Below are 20572 nucleotides of genomic sequence, written 5' to 3' on the forward strand. Positions count from 1 at the left end.
TTTCTTTTTGAAAAGGGAGAGATTGAAAAGAGGAAAGAAAAAAAAATTACCATCAAATTATAAAAAAAACTTGTGAGTGGATCACAACCAGAAGTCTAAGCTGTAAGGGGTCCTGCCAGACAGCGGAGGAAGGGGTGGTGCCGCCCAGGTCTGACTAGGATCGAGAACCCTAGAGAGGCTCCGCGTTCCCCATACTTGAAAAGTGATGAGCTGGCCTCCATGGTTCCATGGATGCTGGAAGACACTCAGCGGGGCGTTCCTCATGACCCAGAAGTCAGCGTGAGTGCCGTGTTCCCGTCAGCCCCACTGCTCTCCCTCCCCCATCCGGCCAGGCCCATGGGTGACACAGAGCAGCAGGGTGGTTTTGCGTCACAGCTGAGGAACCCTGAGCTTATGCAACCCCAATCATTGTTTCCCAATTCAACAAATATCTATAGGATGCCTGCTATGGGCCAGCTTCTTCTGTTTTAAGAACTGGGGACACAGTGAATAGAACAAAGAGTTCTGCCCTTGCGGAGTTGACGCTCCAATGGAGCAAGACAGGAGTAATGAACAGTTAACCATGGTAAATAAGTAAATGATGGAGGCAGCTGAAGATGATAAAGAGATGGATAGAGAGGACAGAGGGCTTCCCTGGTGACTCAGTGGTAAAGAATCCGCCTGCGGTGCTGGAGACCCGGGTTCGATCCCTGGGTCAGGAAGATCCCCTGGAGAAGGAAATGGCAACCCACTCCAGTATTCTTGCCTGGAGAATCCCATGGACAGAGGAGCCTGGTGGGCTACAGTCCATGGAGTCATAAAGAGTCAGACACGACTTAAAGTTTAAGACTTTTAGGCTAATAAAGATGACCTCAGGAAGGCATTATAGATCAGACTAGAGATGGGCAGAGGTCCAGAGGAAAATGATCATTACTCTCAGTAATGGACAATGCACAGAGACCCCTTTAAGCTGGATCTCTTTGTAGATATTAATACCAGGCCTCATATACTACTACTTATAAAATAGATAACTGATGAGAACCTACTGTATAGCACACTCTATTCAATGCTCTGTGGTGACCTAAATAGGAAGGAGATCCAAAAAAGAGGGAATGTATATATACATATAACTGATTCACTTTGCTATACAGCTGAAACTACCAGAGCATGTAAAACAACTACACTCTAATAAACATTAAAAAACACACACACACAAAAAAACCAAGCTTCTACCTGAGAGATAGGGTGGACTTTTTGAAACAGTGCTTACGTGTCGAACTCATTTTAATGAGTGTTTTCCACTCATTTTAATGAACATTTTCAAGGCAGTATTATTGAAAACAATCCATTCCAGAGACAGACGTGGTGTGAAATTTTTTATTTTCCCACAGTTTGAGATAAATCTTTTTTTTAAAGGCAAATTTCTAAGTTTGGGGGAATATAGTAAGTTTTAAGTTGATGAAAGATAGACCTTTAATTTTTTCTTCCCAGAAAGTAACATTTCATTTCTTTGTATAAAAGACAGCAGTCTGTGAGAGTGTGAGGATGCAAACAATAAGCTGTCAACACGGATTAAAATCTGAAGCCACAGCAAGAATAAAACAATTCGCATCCCAGGGAGTCACCTACTGTCAGGACCAGCAGGTGGTCCTGGCATGGTCCTTGACCTACTCTGCAGATGCTCAGCGTTGCTGAATCTACGTAGGCAAATGGTCCTGCCTGGAAAATAAGTGGAAGGAAGGAATGATGGAAAAGAAGGAGAGAAGGAGTGAAGAAAGGAAAGAAGGGAGGAACGGAAGGACAGAGGGAGGGACAACAGGAAAGAAATTCCTGAACATGTTCCCAAACTGCAATGGCTGGCACCAGCCTAAGGTGGTGGCTTTAGGGGAGCCTGTAGAGACTATAAAGGGAGGGAAGGTATTTGTGCAGTCTGCTACCTGGGCAACTGAGCAGTCACCAGCATTTGACCAAGTTTTCTGGTCAATGCCTAACCTCTGACATGAGACCTAAGAGAGTCTGGAGCGGGGAATGTGTGTGTTGGGGGTTCTTTCTAAAGTGTACTATAAGAAGAAAATGGTTCATACTATTTAAGAGTATGGGTTCTGTTAGGATGAACCAAGAGGTAAATAATTTAAACTGAGAGGAAGGAAAAGAAAGTTAGATTTCAGCAGAGCACCACTTACTCTTGGATTTGTTTTCTCTGGGTGCAGAGAAGAGAGTTAGAGGAACAGAAACTAAAATGTTCTACTGCACAATCAGATACTGGTCATGGTGGTGACAGGACAGGTCCCTGAGGGTTGGCCCTCTCCTGCTCCAATATTCCTTCCTCCAGTGAGCTGAGGCCAACTGTGGGACTCTAGAGTGGGGGTCTGCAAATTTTTCCTATAAACAGTCAGATGGTGAACAGTTCCAGCTTTGCAGGCCGTACCATCTCTGTTGTAACTGCTTAACTCTGCTATCATGGCATGAAACATCCATAGACAAAATGCAGTCAGTGTGAATGATTGTCTTCCAATAAAACTCTATTTGTAAAAATAGCAGTGAGCTGGATTTGTCCTGCAGGTCACAGTTTGCTGACCCCTGGTCCAAACTGGAGAGCCAAGTATCATTGGAAGGTAGGGAGCAGAGCATGTGAGGGTGCTCAGAATACCTGGCCAGCCCCTCATGAATACTCAGACTCACTGCATCTTCTGTGTTCTTTCCCCACTGCCCTGTAGAGATCAGAGTCTTGGAATCCGCTCTGGTTTATTAAATTGGGTTCTGGGTCCAGCCCTGGTGTTTGTAAACTCAAGCCTCCCTAGGAAGGAGGATCCAGCGGTCAGTAGGAGACAAGAGAAGCAGACATCGAAATAAAGGCAGACCACCTTTCTTTTTTATTTCGCTTAGACAAAATGCAAAGAGTGTCTCATTAAATTAAAAAATAAACCAAAAAGAAAACCAAAACAAATTGATTCCCCCCACCCCTTCACTGACGGTACTCATTCTAAGTAACAACAGAAGGAGGTCGAATCGGGGACCCAGTTTCTAATGGGAAAGAAAGATGTGCAAACATGACTAACATTTCCCCGGCCCCCAAATCAAGGTTCCTTTTAAATTCACAAAGGATTAATTTTTTTTCCTGTTTTTTTTTTTTTTTTTTTAATCTTGTGTGATAGAACTTCCGGTCAGAAGGTTGAATGAGTCCCCCATGCACTTTGTAGAAAATCAGTAAAAATGCAATAGCCCGTGAAGATCATAAAACTGGACTTCTTTCCCAAAAAATCAGATGCCCAGACAGATGGATCTCACACTCAGACAGAAAAAAAGCAGGAGAGTCTTTGCACTGTCTGTGGTTTTTTTTTTTTCAGCATTTTCTCTCTCTCTTTTTTTTAATATATTTTGGCAATTTTCTTTCATTATAAATATTGGAATTCCGTAAAAAAAAGGTAGCTTTGATTGACTTTGTTAAACCATATTTACAACCGCTGTCCAGTCATGCCGTTGGTTATACCAGGGTGTAGGATTTGGCGTAGGGATTGTTGCCTTTCAAATGGCCCCGTGAGTCCAGCAGTGATTCCTGGGAGCTGCTCATCTTGGCTGCCTGTCCCAGCTCTGCCCCCTCGCGCTGAGGTAATGTGGCCACAGCCCCCTGCTGCCACTGCTGTCCCTCCCTCGTGGAGGCCGTGGAGGAGGCCGCCTCCATGGGGATGGGCTCAAGGACTGGGGGGCGTTTCAGGGTCCGACTTTTCTGGGGCTCCAAGCACGCCTGCCCTAAGCTCGGGTCCCTGCTTGTGCCTGGACCACTTCGGTTCAACAAGAAGTCCATTCGAAGGTATGGAGGCAAGTGGATGAGGTCACCTGGAAGGAAATGCAGAGGATTAGGTGGGCTCTTCAACTTGGTCTATAGATGCCTGGTGACCCTGTGCATATGTGATGGGTCACTCAGGGTTTAGAGGTGACTGTCACCACACCCTCCGGTTGCCTTTCCCAAGACTTCCTACAAAGTCAGAATTCCTACAAAGGCATCATCCTCACCCCCCCGCCCCGACCCCTCACCAGACACAAGGAGAGCTGGCTTTTAAAAGTCATAGTTACACCAGAGAAACAGAGATCTCAACACGCTGGGTATAAACAGTGACAGACCAAACCCTGGATACAGTGGGCAGTGCTCAGGAGAGTGAGGGGCTTGGGGAGGGAGGCAGGGCTGCTGAGCAAAGAATGATGGCGTCTCAGCACCTCCATGGAATTATGTGACCTTGGCCGTCATTTAGCTACTGGTTTCTATGATTGCTTTTGGTGGAAATCCCAGAGCACATGGCCTCCTTACCGGGCGTTGCCTGCCTGCTAAAATGCTTGTGTCTTTCTGTTTCACTCAGTGCCATGTAGAGAGAGGAGAACAGCTTAGACTGAGTATCAGGGTTTCTACTTCCTTCTCAGGACCACTCACTTGGGCTTCTATGGTGCCAGGGAAACAACCCTCTTCAAGAGAACCTGCTGCAGGGAGAATCCAACTGCAGAATCCAATTTCCCCCCCCCCCCCCCCCCCCCCCCCAGACACTGAGGTCACCTTCTGGGCTGCTCCCAGCACTGCCTGAGACCACAGGTTCCCTTCATGACTAACCCTGCTGATTTGGGGTTTCCCAGTGAGAGGTTTGCTCAGGGCGTCCCCATTGCCTGGCTGCAGCTGAGACTCTCCCTGCCCACTTCCTCATTCCCCTCTCCTCTCACAGGTGTCACACCCGCATCTTAGTCTGTGGACTCTCTTTGCCTGCTTCTGCTGTAACTGAGCAGGACCCTACGAGGCCTTCCTGCAACAGACCCTGGCCATATCCTCTGCCTGCCTCTTATTTGTAGAAAAACTTTAGCTTCCATGGCCTTGCCCAAATTCCAAAGAATAAATTTAGTCAGAGAAACAAAATGCAGAAACAAAGAACAACAGTCAAGCAAGACAAAATAATAACAATTTAGCCAAAGTAAAGGACCTTTACTTCTTCCTCAAGGGCTATACATAATATTTTCAGCCATATCCTTTGAGTGGTTTTGCAGATTTGAAACCCCCATCAGGTAGAAGAGGTTAATTGTACACTGACCACAAGCACATAAATCCCTGACCAGCTAGAAGGTTGATGATGTTAACTTCCTGTAACCTCACCACTGACTACAGAAGAATGTCCATAAGCTAATTAAGCATCCAAAACTCTCTCCTCAGCATGTAGACCCTTCCTCTTTTTTCTGTATAATCTCTGAGCAAAACCTGTGGTTTGGGGATTTGGTTCTTTGGGGCATGGGTCCACCTTCTCCCCAGGTTTGCCAGCTTCCTCAATAAAGCTATCTTTTCTTTAGCCAACACCTGTCTCTTAGCACTGGATTCTTGAGAAGTAGGAAGCTGAACCTGAGCTTGGTAACACTGCTTCTTTTTTATCTCTTTATTCTTTGCAAGAATGCCTCCTGAAATCCCTTGCATATCTAATCTGCATTGGCATCTGCTTCTTGGAAAATCTGAACTGGCACAGCTACCATCACCATCAACTACAGCAACTGTTCTTTGAAAGTTGGACTGTGCCTCTAATTGTCACGTTCCATGGTTTCTTTTTAGCACCTCTTATCACTTCCTCTTCCTTCTATAGAACCTACAACATCTCATGCAGTTGATCTTTCTGTTCTCAGAACTCTCAGCTTCCATGTCACTGCGTTCTCCCAGAGCTCTTCTTGGACCTCCGACTGACACTTGTCAATCCTTTCCCTGACCCTGTCCTCCATCCATCCTCAAGTACAGGGTTTCTCCAGTGGCCTGAGCTCAGTCCTCTCTTTGGGGCTCAGCCTTCATCTAATCTCATTATGAATAGCTCTCATATCCATCATTTCCATTTTGCTCTCTCTCTCTTGAGCCCTAGACTTGAATTTTAGATGCTTTGTTAGATATTTCCACATGACTGTCCATTATGAATTTTAAATGCCACAGTCTATAAACCCAGTTTATGAAGGCCAGCCCCTATTCCCAGACTCATTTCCAAAGGCCACTTTCTCCTTTGTGCCCAATCGTTTTAAATGTCATCCTCATCTTACCAGAAATTGATGCTTGAAACTTCAGATATTGACACCTCCTTCTCCAGGTTAATTCTACTTGAAATTAATTCTACTTCTATCTGTTGATTCATTTTTGGTCCCATCTTCTTGACCCTGGTTCAAGTCTTTAATACATCTTGCAGGTTTTCTAAATGCAAGAGCATGGTTTCAGCCCAGTCACTATACATGCTTTGCAAACTACATCCTCCAGGTTTGAGCTGGACTGAAGCCTGGATCTGATCTGCTGGCAGTTTATGAACAGTGTTCATTGTGTAGCCTAGTGCTTCCAATTGTTCTCACTTTGAGAAGCAGACAGACAAGGGGTATTTGTGCAACACACTGGGATGAGTGCAATGGGCTTCCCTGGCCACACTAGGGGTGACAGGCTCACCTGTAACTCCTCCATGGCATACCTGGTGAGCAACTCTGGTTAGAAAATGGCCTGGGGGCAGGCAGTCTTGGAGCCGAGAGACCAGGTGGGAGAATGTACAGGTGAGGGAGCCATGATGGTGGGCTGAGCACCAAAGGGAAATGAGAGTGAATGAAATTGTGAAATGTGGAAGAGGCTCAAGGAGAGGGCTCTGGAAATGACCACAGGTGGGACAGGTGAAAAAGGAGGAAGAGTCAGGGATGACTCCCTTCCAGGTGTCAAGATTAGGAAACCTGGGTGGACAGCAGGACCATTCATTCGTTGCAAAGAACTGTCTAGGAGAAAAATCACATTTTGGTGGGAAAAGATTGTGGGTTTTGTTTCAGACTTGCTGAGTTTGATGTGGGTGGGGACACCACAGGGGAGATCTTAGTAACATATCTAAGGCAGAAGTCATTCCTTAACTTTCTGAATCTAAAATAATTGGCAATTCTTGTTTCTTTTGCTTCAAAATATTCCCAGTTTTCCATGCCTTCCTCAGCCAACCCCTTGGCAGGATTTTGGAGGCTCCTGTGTCCCGCAGGACTGCCATGAGCTGGTTGTGGTGCTGACAAAGAAGTGAGTTAGTTAAGTCGCTCAGTCGTGTCCGACTCTTTGCGATCCCGTGGACTGTAGCCCACCAGGCTCCTCCATCCATGGGATTCTCCAGGCAAGAATACTGGAGTGGGTTGCCATTTCCTTCTCCGACAAAGAAGTGAAGCTGTGTGCAATTAGACAGTGACTTAAACCCCAGAGGAGACTGGTGGGCTACAGTCCATAGAGTTGCGAAGAGTCAAACAAGACTGAGCAGACATTCACAACCCGCCTCTGCCCCCGCCCACACACCCGCACACGTAAATCCCAGAATCTTTGAAATTGAGGTTTACTCACTGAAAGAGAAAAACCATTTAAACAGCAGGGAGAGACTGCTCAATGGTTAGGAGAACTAGAAACAAAAGCAAGACAGGCTGAAAAATTACTGGAAAATTCATTTTGCACAGTATAAATGAGCATAAGGATTTTCAAAATGCTTTGGCTTTTCATAAGATTTTTTCCCCCAGGGTAAGAGACGTGATGACCTTATTTCTGGGAAATTTTACTGAGTTGATTTCTGAGTCCTTGCATTACACTGTCATGTTATTTGGTATTTTTGAAGCAGGAATCCACTTAGCATTTTCCCATTGACTTTTTCAGGATCTTATGAAGTGACAGTGAGTAACGATACATGATCTCATTAATATTTTTAGCCTGTATTCCACTAAAACAGCCCCAGCGACACCTTGGTTTTGGCTCACTGAAGTCAAGGTACTTTTAATTCAGTGCTAGCTTCATACAGTGAACTGGATCAAAGGAAACTCCAATAATAAATTCTTGACAATAAATTGTCCATGACACTCTTAGAGAAAGAAATGATGTAATTTGGCATTCTTGTGAAATGGGTTTTGGTGACTTGATGTATTGGACTTTGACTTAGAAAAAATGGTGGCATGAATTTTACTGTTATAGACCCTAATGTTGAAGGTATATCTAGCTGTGTATCAGCTTTAGTCCTGAAAAATAAAACTACTTAATTAAGAAAAAAATAAAACCATATGTCCTTAGTGCCTTTTTTGATGGTGGTATTGAAAATTCTGTCTTCTTTTATGGTTGCAGATGCATTATTCAACCTTTTCTATTGTGGGCTAATTATTTGTAAACAAATATCATGAAAGCATTAACGCAGCTGTCGTTAAAAACATAAACTGGAGCAATTCCTTTCTAGCATGAAGAATATTTTTTTTTACATGTGAATCAACATACTCTAATGAACTAATTTTGAAATTTTAATATACCCTATTTCCTGAAAGTGATCATCTGTCTTTATTCCAAGAATCCAATAAACACATTGGATTCAATTGGCTCTTTTTACATAACTAATATTATTTTAAAACAGTTTGTTCAAACGCTGAGAAATTGTGGAAGGCATTTACCTCCACGTTTCTTTTAAAATGTAGGTCAAGAGTACCTTATGCTGTTTCTGTGACCCAACTGAATCTCGAGTGCTTGGCATATTTGCAGTGCGTTGTCACAGATTCAGGAATGGGTCTCCATCTCAGCAACTCCCCACTGAATGAACAGGCTTATTAAATCCCTAAAAAGTATTAGCATCTTAGTCCCAGCCGGACTGTGGGATGCTCACGAGCTTGATTATGTAGAACGAATGTGTCTGAAATCAAAAGACAAAGCCCTTGCCACCTGCCCGCTGCCTGCAGGGGTTCCCGCTTTAGATGGAGTGAACAAGCTAGCTGGAAAAGAATGGTGAGAATTGGAAATCCTTCATAAAGAAAACAGCTCAGCACCACGTCTTTATGTACAAGGGCTTCTGTGTTGGCTTCTTGCAGGCCTGCCAAGCATCTCTGAATAGTCAATATCTCTGAAAGATCCAGTTTTTCAGGCAAAAGCTTGATTAAGTTGTATGATGCTCTCATTAGCTCCTTTCGACAGTGTGTGTTTTCTGATTAGCACGTAAAGTAGCTCTTTCAACTGTGTGAATGCTGCAAATGAGCTCTCTTAATAATTCATGCACTGATGCGGAAGAAAGCACCAGAGTGATCGTGGGGAGTGCTGTTTATTAAAGATGCTTTATGGCCATTAAAATCCCACCCCTTGTGCCAGTCCCAGTTGTTTGGTGTTTACTCATTAGGCCATGTCCGACTCTTTTGTGACCCCCTGGACTGTAGCTTGCCAAGCTCCTCTGACCATGGGATTTCCCAGGCAAGAATATTGGAGTGGGTTGCCATTCCCTTCTCCAGGGTCTAGTCCCAGCACCAATTAAGAAACTGGATTCTCTAATCGTCCATCCATCTCTTAGGTTCTGCAGATGTCTATAGATGCATGGACAACCAAGCACTTAGAGAGAAGTGGAATGTGAAACTGTCCTGACAATCTAGACACCCACACAGCTGCTTTCCTTAATCCCTGGCTCTCCATCTACCTGTTTCACGTGGGAGGAACTAAATGATGTTTCTAATGGTGGTGATTAAAGGTGAAAGTCTGGATGACACGGTGATCAGTTGCTCAGTCGTGTCCAACTCTGTCTGTAGGGACTGTAGGCTCCTCTGTCCGCGGGATTCTCCAGGCAAGAATACTGGATGGGGTTGCCATTTCCTTCTCCAGGGGATCTTCCCCACCCAGAGATTGAATCTGCTTCTCTTATGTCTCCTGCATTGGCAAAAGGGTTCTTTACCACTAGAGCTACCAACCAGCCAGGGATGGAATCCCGGTCTCCTGCATTGCTGGCAGATTCTTTACCGTTAGAGCCACCTGGAAAGCCCCGGATGATGCTCTGCATTTAACCTGATAGACTTAAGTCTGGGCTCAGTTTTCTTATTCATAAAACAGGAATAAGAGCTGAATCCACTGTAGAGTGCTGGAAGGAGGAGTTAATGAGATAATACAGGTGGAGGTTTTATTGTCAGATGTCTCCCTTCCCAGAGAGTCTGAAGTTACAGGGCTGGAAATCAGCCAGGTGAATGAATCGAGAACTCTTCTTTTACCTTACTTTCTGTCTTTTGTGGGTTGATTAGTGTCCCCCCAAAGACAGGTCCATATGCCAACCCTCAGTGTCCAGGAATGTGTCCCAATTTGGAGAAAGGATTTTGTTGCAATTCAGTAAAGGATCTTGAGATGAGATCACCTGAATTTAAGGTGGGCCCTAAATCCAACCACTTATCTGTGCATGCATGCTCAGTTGCTTCAGCCGTGGCTCCCTGGACTGTAGCCCACAAGGCTCCTCTGTCCATGGGATTTCCCAGGCAAGAATACTGGAGTGGGTTGCCATGCCTTCCTCCAGGGGATCTTCCTGACTCAGGGATCAAACCTGCATCTCTTAGGTCTCCTGCATTGGCAGGTGGATTTTTTACCACTAGCAGCCCCTGGGTAGCCCTAGTCCAAAAACATGTGTCCTTATAAAAAAAAGAAAGTAGAGGAGAATCTGAGGCACAAAGAGGGGAGAAGGCAGAGGCTGAACTGATGGGACCATGAGCAGAGGAACACTGGGAGCCTCCAAAAGCCAGAAGAGACAAGGAACAGATTATTCCCTGAAATTCCTGAGGGAGTACAACCTCACTGACACCTTGATCTCAGCCTTCTGGTCTCCAGAACTGTGAGAGAGTACATGTCTGTCCTTCTGAGCCACTCAGCCTGCAGTGATTTTTACAGAGGTCACAGGTCCCAAACACAGAGGGTCTTCCCAGCTGGGATGGGCTGGGGGCCTCACAGGATGCCTCTCTGAACATTTCTGCCATGTGGGACAGGCTCTGCCCCTTCCACCAAAGGCAGGAGGGGCTTTCTCTTTAATGGTCAGTAACAGCAGTCAATATGCTTGTGGTTTCCACTGTCCCCAAGGTGTGCCTTTGGTGGGCTGTCCTGTCATCCATCCTCTATCTCTGCTGAGGCCAAGCCAGAGTCACTTGTACCTGGTCCCCTGCTCCCTGGGGAAGCAGGGTCTACCCAGTGGGCACCCAAAGACCCCTGCTGCCCAGCCTGGGTTGGGGGAGATTCCAGGAAACCAGGGCCGTGGGGTTCATGTTCACTTCTTTGGTTATAACTTCCTCTCTTGGTTCTCCTCTGGCCACCTGTCCACTTTCTCACTCCCTCTTTCTTGCTTGGTTTTCGTTGCTTCCCAGGTGGGGAAGCCCATGGACAGAGGAGACTACAAGTGGGCTATAGACCATGGGGTTGCAAAGACCATAGGTTGGACAAGACTAAAGCGACTTAGCACGCATGTGTTGCAACTTTCATCCAGAAAATAAAAGGCATGGGGGTGGGGAGTAGAGCCCAGTGAGCGCAGGTGGGAGGGGGTTAGGAGGTAGCTGAGTGCAGAGCAGGAACCAGGCTGACCGGCTTCCAGGGGAGGGGGAGAGAGAGAGACAGAGAGAGAGAGAGTATCTGTGTATGTGTGTCTGTGTGCATGTATGTGTGTCTGTGTGTCTCTGTGTGCACGCATGTATGTCTGTATGTGCATGTGTATCTCTGTGTGTGTGTGCATGTGCATGTGTGACAAGAGGACAGAGATGGGAGGATATCAGAGCGGACGCTGCATATTGAAAGGTGACGTTGCAGCTATAGGAGAAAAGGGCAGAGTCCAGTGGGAGCCCCATGAAGGCTGGAGGGAAGGACCTGGGGACCCCAGAGCTCCCTCCCTGCCCACCTTCCTTCTTCCTTCCCTCCCTGCTCTGCTCACCTGTCTGCCTGCAATTCCATCTCTTCTAGCATCTTCCCAATCTCCTGATCCGTGTGAGCTACTCTCCAAAACCCAGTGGGAACCCAAAGACGACCCTGGGGTCTGAGTCCTGCCTTCACCCTGAGGGCTGTCTCCACCCACTGGCTTTCATGTGTTCTAATTGTACGTCTGTGCTCCCTGGATGGTCACGCCCCATGCTCTGCTCCTTAGGAGGATGATGGCCCTTGTGTCAGAGTTGTGGACGGGGTGAGAGTCGGGAAGGAGGCGGGATGAGCGGGAAGAAAGACCGAGTTGCCCGGCCAGCTTGGTCAACGTGGTGCTGAGATGGATGGGGCAGGGCGGGGGTGAGGTGGGAACGGGGAGGGCAGGGTGGGGGGAGACACAGACAGAGACAGAAAGAAGCAGAGAGATGGGGAGAGACAGACAGAGAGATGGGGGCAGAAAGAGGGAGAGAGGCAGCGGGGAGGGGGTCAGAGGAACACGGCCAAAGGAAAGCAGATGGGCATCACGGAGACATAGGACCCGGAGAGGTGACTGTGAGAGACACAGAGCTACATACAGAGAAAGGTCAAGGTCACTGAGTCACAGGCCAGTGGCAAAGGGGTCTGGGTTATGACTGCAGCTGTGGGCTGGCCCTTGACCCTCAACAGTCCACCTGCCTGGGGGCCTCTGCGATACCTGGGCATTGAGCCGCACCCTTCACCCCTGCCCTCGCTGCCGCCGGAGCCCAGGCGCTGCACTGACTCAGGCCCTGAAGGATGAGAGGCGATTTAGCCATTATTTCCAAGTTATGCCTTATTATTTGACATAACGGGCCATTTCTCATCCTCTCATCCCTGCCCTCTGGGGACTGCCGGTGCCACTGACATCCCCAAAAGTTCAGACTAAATAAGTCGGCATCCATTTCTCTCTCGGTGGTTAACTCTGCTCACTGGTGCCGGGACAACTCCTGGCCGTGGGCTGCACGCCAGCACAGACTCCCCTGGTGATCCCAACATCCATCAGCAGACGTGAGCTCAGAGAGTGTCATCCACCACCCCTGGGGCCTTCAGCCCTGCTCGGCCCCACTGTGCGAAAACTGCTGTGTTAAACTTGCCTCTTTTTAACTGAAAACCAGGACATCATCCTCCCGCCCCTGCACCCACCGCAGCTGCCTATCAGGAAAGCAAAACCTCCTGAACCTTCTCTATCTGTTCAGACTCACATGCGATGTTTGAACGCACTTTAGCTTTGGAAGAAAATGGCAAAATCATTCCCGGCACAGAACGAGAATGCAGCAACTCAGGAACTCTGTAACGGACTTGCTCTCTGTGAAGCTGGCTGTGATGAGGGTTCTGGCCACTTGCCACACACAGCCTGGGAAAAGAAAGTCTACAGTCGACAACAGTGGTTCTCAGCTGAGGGTCATTTTGCCCTCCAGGGCACACACAGCAATGCCTGAAGCTTTGGGGGGTGTCTTGGTTGGTAAGGCAGCTGCTACTGGCTTCTAGACCAAGGCCAGAGATGCTCAGCATCCTGCCATGGCCAGGCTGGTCCCAGCCACAAGGCTTCACCCAACCCCAAATGTTAATGGCGCTGCTGTTGAGAAGCCCTAACTTAGATGGTCCGAGCTCCGAATTCCAAGTGGTCCTTATTTCACTTCAGTTTTATTTTGTGCTCAGTCGCTCAATTGTGTCTGACTCTGTGACCCCATGGACTGTAGCTCGCTAGCTCCTCTGTCTATGGAATTCTCCAGGTAAGAATACTGGACTGGGTTGCCATTTCCTCCTCCAGGGGATCTTCCCAACGCAGGACCGAACCTGCCCCTCCTGCATCGTCTGCATTGGCAGGTGGATTCTTTACCACTGTGCCACCTGGGAAGCCCTAATTTTACTTTTAAAGCATTGGATTCAATCAGAATGAGGAATTGTAGTCCTCGGTCCCTCCTACTCCACAAGGAATTACAGCCTCAGTTTGTCATGGAGAAAAGTAAGGGATGGGCCTTATGGACCAGCAGTCAGAAGGTCTGTGTCGACCTGCCCTGAAGAGGTGGGAGCTCAGAGCCATGGGCAGGTATGAGTGAGGGTGGGCTGAAATCCTGCCTTGAAATACTGCTTCTGCTCAAGTAGTTCTGTGACCCCTGCGAGCTTTAAATCTTACCTGTACAAGGGAGGGGCTTCCCAGGTGGCGACAGTGGTAAAGAACCCACGTGCCAATGCAGGAGACACAAGGGATGCGAGTTCAATCCCTGGATTGGGAAGATCCCCTGGAGGAGAGCATGACAACTCACTCCAGTCTTCTTACCTGGAGAATCCCATCAACAGAGGAGCCTGGTGGGCTACAGTCCAGTGGGTTGCAAAGAGTTGGACACGACTAAAGCGACTTAGCATACATGCCTACAAGGAAAATGCGTCTGATTGTTTCTAATGAAAACCTTGAATCTTAAAAGAGGTGTTTTTTTTTTATGCTCTGAACTATCTCATCTGTGACAACTGGTCAAGCACTTTTGAATTAGAAGTTTAAGGATAAAAAAGAGACAGATGAATGCATTTGGGGGAGCCTGGAACTCCAAGGCATGTTCCAATAACTTTCTTTTCCCTGCTGGACAATTCTTTATTCCTCAGCAAGTGTGAGAACATGTGCACGCTTTCACAAAAAAATCATGCAGAATGACAGTGACGCAAGGTCCCTGCGGGCTCCAGTCTCCTCTGGGGACACATAAAAAGGAACTTTCATCAAGCTCTAACAAGGTGTGATGTCTGTGCTTGGATGGAGCTGGAGATTGATGCAAAAGTAAGAAACCAAGGATGCTTACCTCGACTTCTGGCAATTTCACTTAAAAACCACACAGACTTGCAAGGACACTACAGCATCAAAGAGCTCCTTACAAAGGGGAGCGTGTAGCCTGCCCACACCCAAGCCCAACCAGATCTAACGCTTTTCCAGTTTAATATTAATGTTGCAGTGGTAATGAAAACTCGTAAACAAACCCCTCTTGGTAAATGAATCTGCACTCCCAAACGGCAACCAGGAACAACTCTAAATAAATAATGTGAACTGGATACCAGAGGTCCTGCCTGCAGATTCTGTTACCATTCTTGGCTTGTACCTGGGAGACTTCATGCATTTTTAAGGGCTCATCATTATTGTGATCCTCCTACTTGCTGGCGAACTTTTCAAAACTTCACTGAGGTATGAAGTGGAACTTTAAATTTGTCCATGCTCATAATTCTTCTGAAATAGAGTAGTTCTGGATAAAAAGCAGGATTGGAAAATTAGAGGATAGCCGAGCTGGGAACTCACTGCTAGGGCATTCAGAGGCCCTAGTGGGGAAGGGTCCGTGAGGGTCAAAGGCAGCTCCAGCTCCCACAAGACCCCCTCAGGGACCCCCACACTGGGGTGTATCCCGGGCTCTGAAAGCAGGACCAGTTGTGGAGTGGATGCCAGAAAACACAGGCTGGAGGAAAGAAGGGAGGCAGGGAGGTTGGGTGGGAAACAGCAAGGCTACCTCTAGAAGGATGGAGGCCAGGGACCTCAAGCCTTGTGTGTGTGTGTGTGTGTGTGTGTGTGTGTGTGTGTGTGTGTGTGTGCATGTGTGTGTATGCACATGCAGGTACATGGCTACATGTGCACACAACGACAGCTGGGAACAAGGCCAGCCTTTGCAGGGGATGTGACCTGAGCAGAGGCTGGCTGTCCTTCAGGTGGGAACCCTGCCTCTCACTCCACGCTCTTCTCTTCTGTTAAACAGACACACACTCAGGAAAGCATGAGGTATGGGATAAACGGATCCTAAAACTAAAATCCCCAAACTGCTTCGTGTAACTGGTTGCTCTGAGAGCCAGCAAGTTGGAGGCAGGCAATGGCCATTTCCAATCAGAAAACTCCCACTGCGTTCGTTGTGGCAGAGGAGTGGGGTCAGGGAGCCAGTCAGGGAGGTGCAGACATTCAAGGCTGGATGGAGCCTTGGTGTCCAGCTGCGGAGATCAGAAGGGTTGTGGGGGTCCTGCCCGAGCTGCTGGCGGGGCCAGGCTGTATTAGGTTGCAAGTTTGAAACTTTAAATTGATTTAAGTAGCTTCCTGCAGTGGCATCTCTTGACTGCACAGGATAAGCACCATGAATGAAGAAGCAGTAGGAATCCAAGAATGTCAGAAACTGGCTCCAGGTGCTACCTGAAACCAAAACTTGGTATCATAACCGAAGTATAAGAGCCACCTTGACCAATAGGAAACGGTGCTGTTAAACTTTCCAGCTGCTTCTCGGAGAAATAGAGGGCTTGTTGGTTTTGTTTTTAAAGTGTAAATGTGTGTTAGTCACTCAGTCATGTCCAACTCTTTGAGACCCCATGGACTGTAGCCCACCAGGCTCCTCTGTCCATAGAATTTTCCAGGCAAGAATACTGGAGTGGGTAGCCATACCCTCCTCCAGGGAATCTTCCTGACCCGCAATTGAACCCAGGTCTGCATTGCAGGGAGATTCTTTACCTTCTGAGCCACCAGGGAAGCCCTAAAGATGGAAATAGCCATGACTTATTTTTTTTTTTAATATTTATTCATTTATTTGGCTGCACCAGGTCTTAGTTACAGCATTTGGGATCTAGTTCCCTGACCAGGGATTGAACCTGGGCCCCCTGCATTGGGAGCTCAGAGTCTTAACCACTGGGCCAGCAGGGAAGTCCCAGCCATGACTTATTGAAGAAAATGGAAGTTACAAGACTTGCATTTGATTTGAAATACACAAGTCCTAAAAAGGCAGCAAATTCAAAATTCAGATGTGTTAAAAATCTAAAGCTAGATTTTGATACCTGCCTTGGTAGTAGCTGTCCACATTTAATCAGGAACTACCCCCATTGGTGGAAGAGAGTTTGTTTTGACTTAAGAGCAAGATTAGAAAATAAATCACTTTGTTTAAAGTTAGGCTGGAAGATGGAGTAGACTTAAATGTACCCTTTTATTTTACTATAGTTGTAATATTTGAACCAATTGGCCAATATTTTCATCATCACAATCATCATATATTAATTCATTCAATAACATTTATTAAGCACCTACTATACATCAGGCAGTGATAGGAGTATATATTCAATGCATTAAGTCAGTTGAAAATATTTCTTGAACACTCTTTATGCTGTCAGATATCTGAGGCACTGGGGGGGAAATAAAGATAACTAAGATAACTAAGACATTTTTCCTATTTTCCTTCAGCCACAATCTGGCCAAATTCATTTAACTTAATCCTGATTTGCAATGAACTTAAAAGCTTGGGATTATAAATGGAAAAAAAAAAAAGCTCATCAAAAAAGAAGAACTGATGGCAAGAAAACAGATATCCAGAGACTTGGATCACTGATAAACATTCAGAAACACGAGGGAACGCAGGTAAAGACTTTGGTTTGAAAGACCTGTTCAAGGAACTGCTATTTTGACAGTCTCCAGTCAGCAGGATACTACATTGTAACTGTGGGTTTTGTGCCCAGTGCTTAATTTAGTTCCATTATAAAGGGGATATAGGAAGGCTTCCAAAGGATGACATATTTTTCTAAAAGCATATCAAATGTTCAATAATAATTTTGGCATCTAGAGTGGACAACAGTTTGTGGACATTAGAATTCAGGTGGATTTAAAAGCTTATTCATACCTAAAGTTATAAAATCATTCTAGCCTAAATAGTATATTAAGGGACTTCCCTGGGAGTCCAGTGGTTAAGAATCCACCTTGCAATGCAGAGAATGTGGGTTTGATTCCTGGTCAGGGAATGAAGATCCCATGAACCGTGGAGCAACTAAGCCTGAGTGCTGTAACTACTGAGCCTGAATGCCACAACTAGAGAGTCCATGGGCCTCAACAAAAGATCTCGCCTGATGTAAGGAAGATCCCACTTGCCACAACTGAGACCCAACACAGCCAAATAAATAAATAATTGATTAATTAATTTTAAAAATGAGATTAAAAAATAATACATAAATAGTGTATATATTAAGACAATAGTACCTTCCCTAGCTGTGATTTTCAATTGTTCTGATGGATCCAGGCAACAATCTCATGAAAACAGTTAAAACATTTTTTAATATGAGTCAAAAAACACTGAACAACAAGTCATCAACAAGACACAAACCTTTAACTATTTCAAGACCTGCACACATACTTGGTGCTCCTCCAGGGGCTTGCTGTATGCAAGGGGAAGTGTGGTGTGTGTCTCGGATGGGAGTGTGAAGTACTTAACCACTGCTCAAGTTGTGTCGGACTCTTTGCAGCCCCAGAGACTTAGCCTGCCAGGCTACTCGAATACTGGAGTGGGTGCCATTTCCTACTCCAGGGGATCTTCCTGGCTCAGGGATTGAATCTGCATCTCTTGTATCTCCTGCATTGGCAGGAGGAATCTTTGCCACTGCTTTACTTTTATCTGCCAAATATGGATGCCATTTTCTTAACTTGCCTTACTAGAAATTACAGTGCAATATTAAGTAGAAGCGGGGAAAGCAGACATCTTCTTCTGATTCCTGATCTTAGGGAAATAGTATTCAATTTTTCACCATTAAGTATGATGTTAGCTGTTTCACATAGATGCCTTTTCTCAAGTTGAAGGAATTATCTTTTATTCTTAGTTTGTGGAGTGTTCTTATTTTTTTTTAGAAAAATGTTGGGTTTTGTCAAATGCTTTCTCTGCCTTGAATGATCATGTATCCCCACCCCCCCAATTCTGTTAATATTAATGATTTTATATTGAACCATCCTTGAATTCCTGAGAAGTCCCACTTGGTCACAGTGTATCATAGAACTGGGTAACACACAAATGAGGTGGATGCTCTCCAGGAATCAATGGCCACGGAAGGAAAATAAACCAAAGGAGGAAGGAAGGGGTGGGGGGCAGCAACTCATCCTGAGACCATCAGTGGGGTCACCATGGGAGCCTTAGCAGCGCGTCAACCAGGCAAGACCCCAAGACCTGATGACCACTACTGCTGCTGACTCCTGCATCAGGCGACACACAGCTTACACAAAGCCCAGATAGTGGGCGTCTGTGTCATTCCCATTTTATAGACAAGCCAACTGCAGCTCAGCAAGACTAAACAAGAGCCCAGAGGCTCACTTTTCTCCTCTCCTGTCTTCCTCAACCTCAAGCTGTACAGCCACAAAAAAAGTCATCATATTTATCCTACACATGCTGCATCTGCCTTGCAAATAAATGCCAGCAACAAAAAGTCCTTTGGATAAAAACACCCACTGATAACAACATCTTCTCCCTGAGGAGGTAGACAGCACAGAAATAAATGAAGCCATCATTCTTGATAGTCGGCTGGTGTGGATCTTGACTCAGTTTGGGAGATTAGTTGCCAGATAGACAATCTTTATTTTGTATATTTTAATGCATTTATAAAGCTCATTTCAGCCTGGCCTTCTGCTGAAAAGCCCAAAGGAATAGTGGTGATTTAAATGGATATACATTTTTGAAATAGAACCTATATAGCAGTTCAGAAAATAGGAAAATGAGAAATAAAACTGGGTTCAACAAGAATGGATCAGCCAGCACACAAAGTCAAATCTATAGACAGAAACTTCAGGGTGAAAAAGAAAAAAAGGATTTTTCAGATGAGAACTATAACCGGTTGCCATGGTTTGGATGCAGTCTAAAGATGTGTTTTATTTGCTCTGTATGATGATTTGCACAAATCTGAGCAAACACTTGAAAACTGTGAGTCTCCATAGAAAACCAAAATATCTGTCTCCTCTTGAGAATCTCCTCTTACAGGCCCCCATTTCCACTCGGGGTCAGTTGGCAGGAGTTTGCTGGAGTCTTTTTCCTCTACAGTCACTGAACTCTCCAGTTCTCCAAGTCTCTCTCCCTCCCTTTGCTCTGCTCCTCACCCTCTTCACTCATTCACAGGATCTGGCAGGCCCTGCAGGCCTCAGGGTTTGCAGCTCCTACTCACTGTACTGCTCAAGGCAGACACCAACATATTGCCAACCTGATACCAGCCATTCACTGTCACACTGGGCAACTCAGTGAAGCCAAGTTCCAGAGGCTGGCTCACTGGTAAGACTGCTCTCCTTCTGAAACCCTCACCCCCAATTTTCAATACTTCTCAAGCAGTGGAGAGCTCCCTTCTTAGAACCTGGGCTCCCAGAGCTTTGTGGTCACTTGACCGACAGTATATGGCAGAAGTGCTGCGTCAGTTTTCAGGCCCAGGCTTAAGGAAATGGCTATTTCCACTGTCCATCTCTTAGACAGAAGGAAGCACAAGCCAGATCACGGAGAAACCTATGTTGGGAGGACATGGCCAGAGCCCACCCTCCAGGTGAGCGACTGAACATGTCTTCTCCATCCTAACTGGGCTTCCCCATGGACACGGCTGGAGCGTGTGTCCCAACCAAGCTCTGACTCAGTTTCAGATTCATACATGAAATAAATGATCACTGTTGCTGTAAGCCTCTAGGCTTTGGGGGTGGTACATGATTCAGCAATCAATAAACAGAAGACCAGTCTAAACACCAAGAAGGCTTTCACAGTGGAAGAGTGTGTCTTGGGAAGACGTACTTCCCCGACACTGGTCCAGGCGTGTCTCGTCTCACCTGGCCGATGTGCCTTTGGAACTGCCATGTTCATCACTCGTCCTCCATCCTGAGGTTTGGGGGGAGAGGCGGTGAACCTGCAGATCCCCGACTCTGAAGGGGTGCTGGAGGTCAGACTGTCTGTGTACTCGTTTGTCCCTGCCGTCAACTGCTCGGACGATGTGTCTGAGATGAAGCACTCCGTGATGGTGAACTTGGCGTGCCTCAGCTGCTCTTCCATCTTGGCGTGCTCATAGGCCCTGGCCAGTTCTTCATAAGTGGAGGAGGCACTTTCTGTGGAGACCATGCTGCTTCGCGCTCGATCTGTGCCATGAAAAAGAGAAAACAAGATGATGAGTCATCACTGGGAGTCTGCACTGACTGCA

General features: G+C 46.4%; 1 protein-coding gene across 1 annotated transcript in view; it reads right to left on the reverse strand.

Moving 5' to 3' along the window:
- Positions 1 to 2745: 2745 nt before the first annotated feature.
- The window catches only part of DSCAM (DS cell adhesion molecule), an 806431-nt gene continuing 788604 nt past the window's right edge, over positions 2746 to 20572 (reverse strand). Inside the window, exons 32-33 of the mRNA XM_043474457.1 lie at positions 20208 to 20510; positions 2746 to 3816 (exon numbers count right to left, since the gene is read on the reverse strand). Of these exons, the coding sequence (XP_043330392.1) occupies positions 3464 to 3816; positions 20208 to 20510 (656 nt within the window). The 3' untranslated portion in view covers positions 2746 to 3463. The remainder of the gene's footprint in view (positions 3817 to 20207; positions 20511 to 20572) is intronic.

Source organism: Cervus canadensis, chromosome 7 (genome assembly GCF_019320065.1).
Source record: "Cervus canadensis isolate Bull #8, Minnesota chromosome 7, ASM1932006v1, whole genome shotgun sequence".
Lineage (NCBI taxonomy): Eukaryota > Metazoa > Chordata > Mammalia > Artiodactyla > Cervidae > Cervus > Cervus canadensis.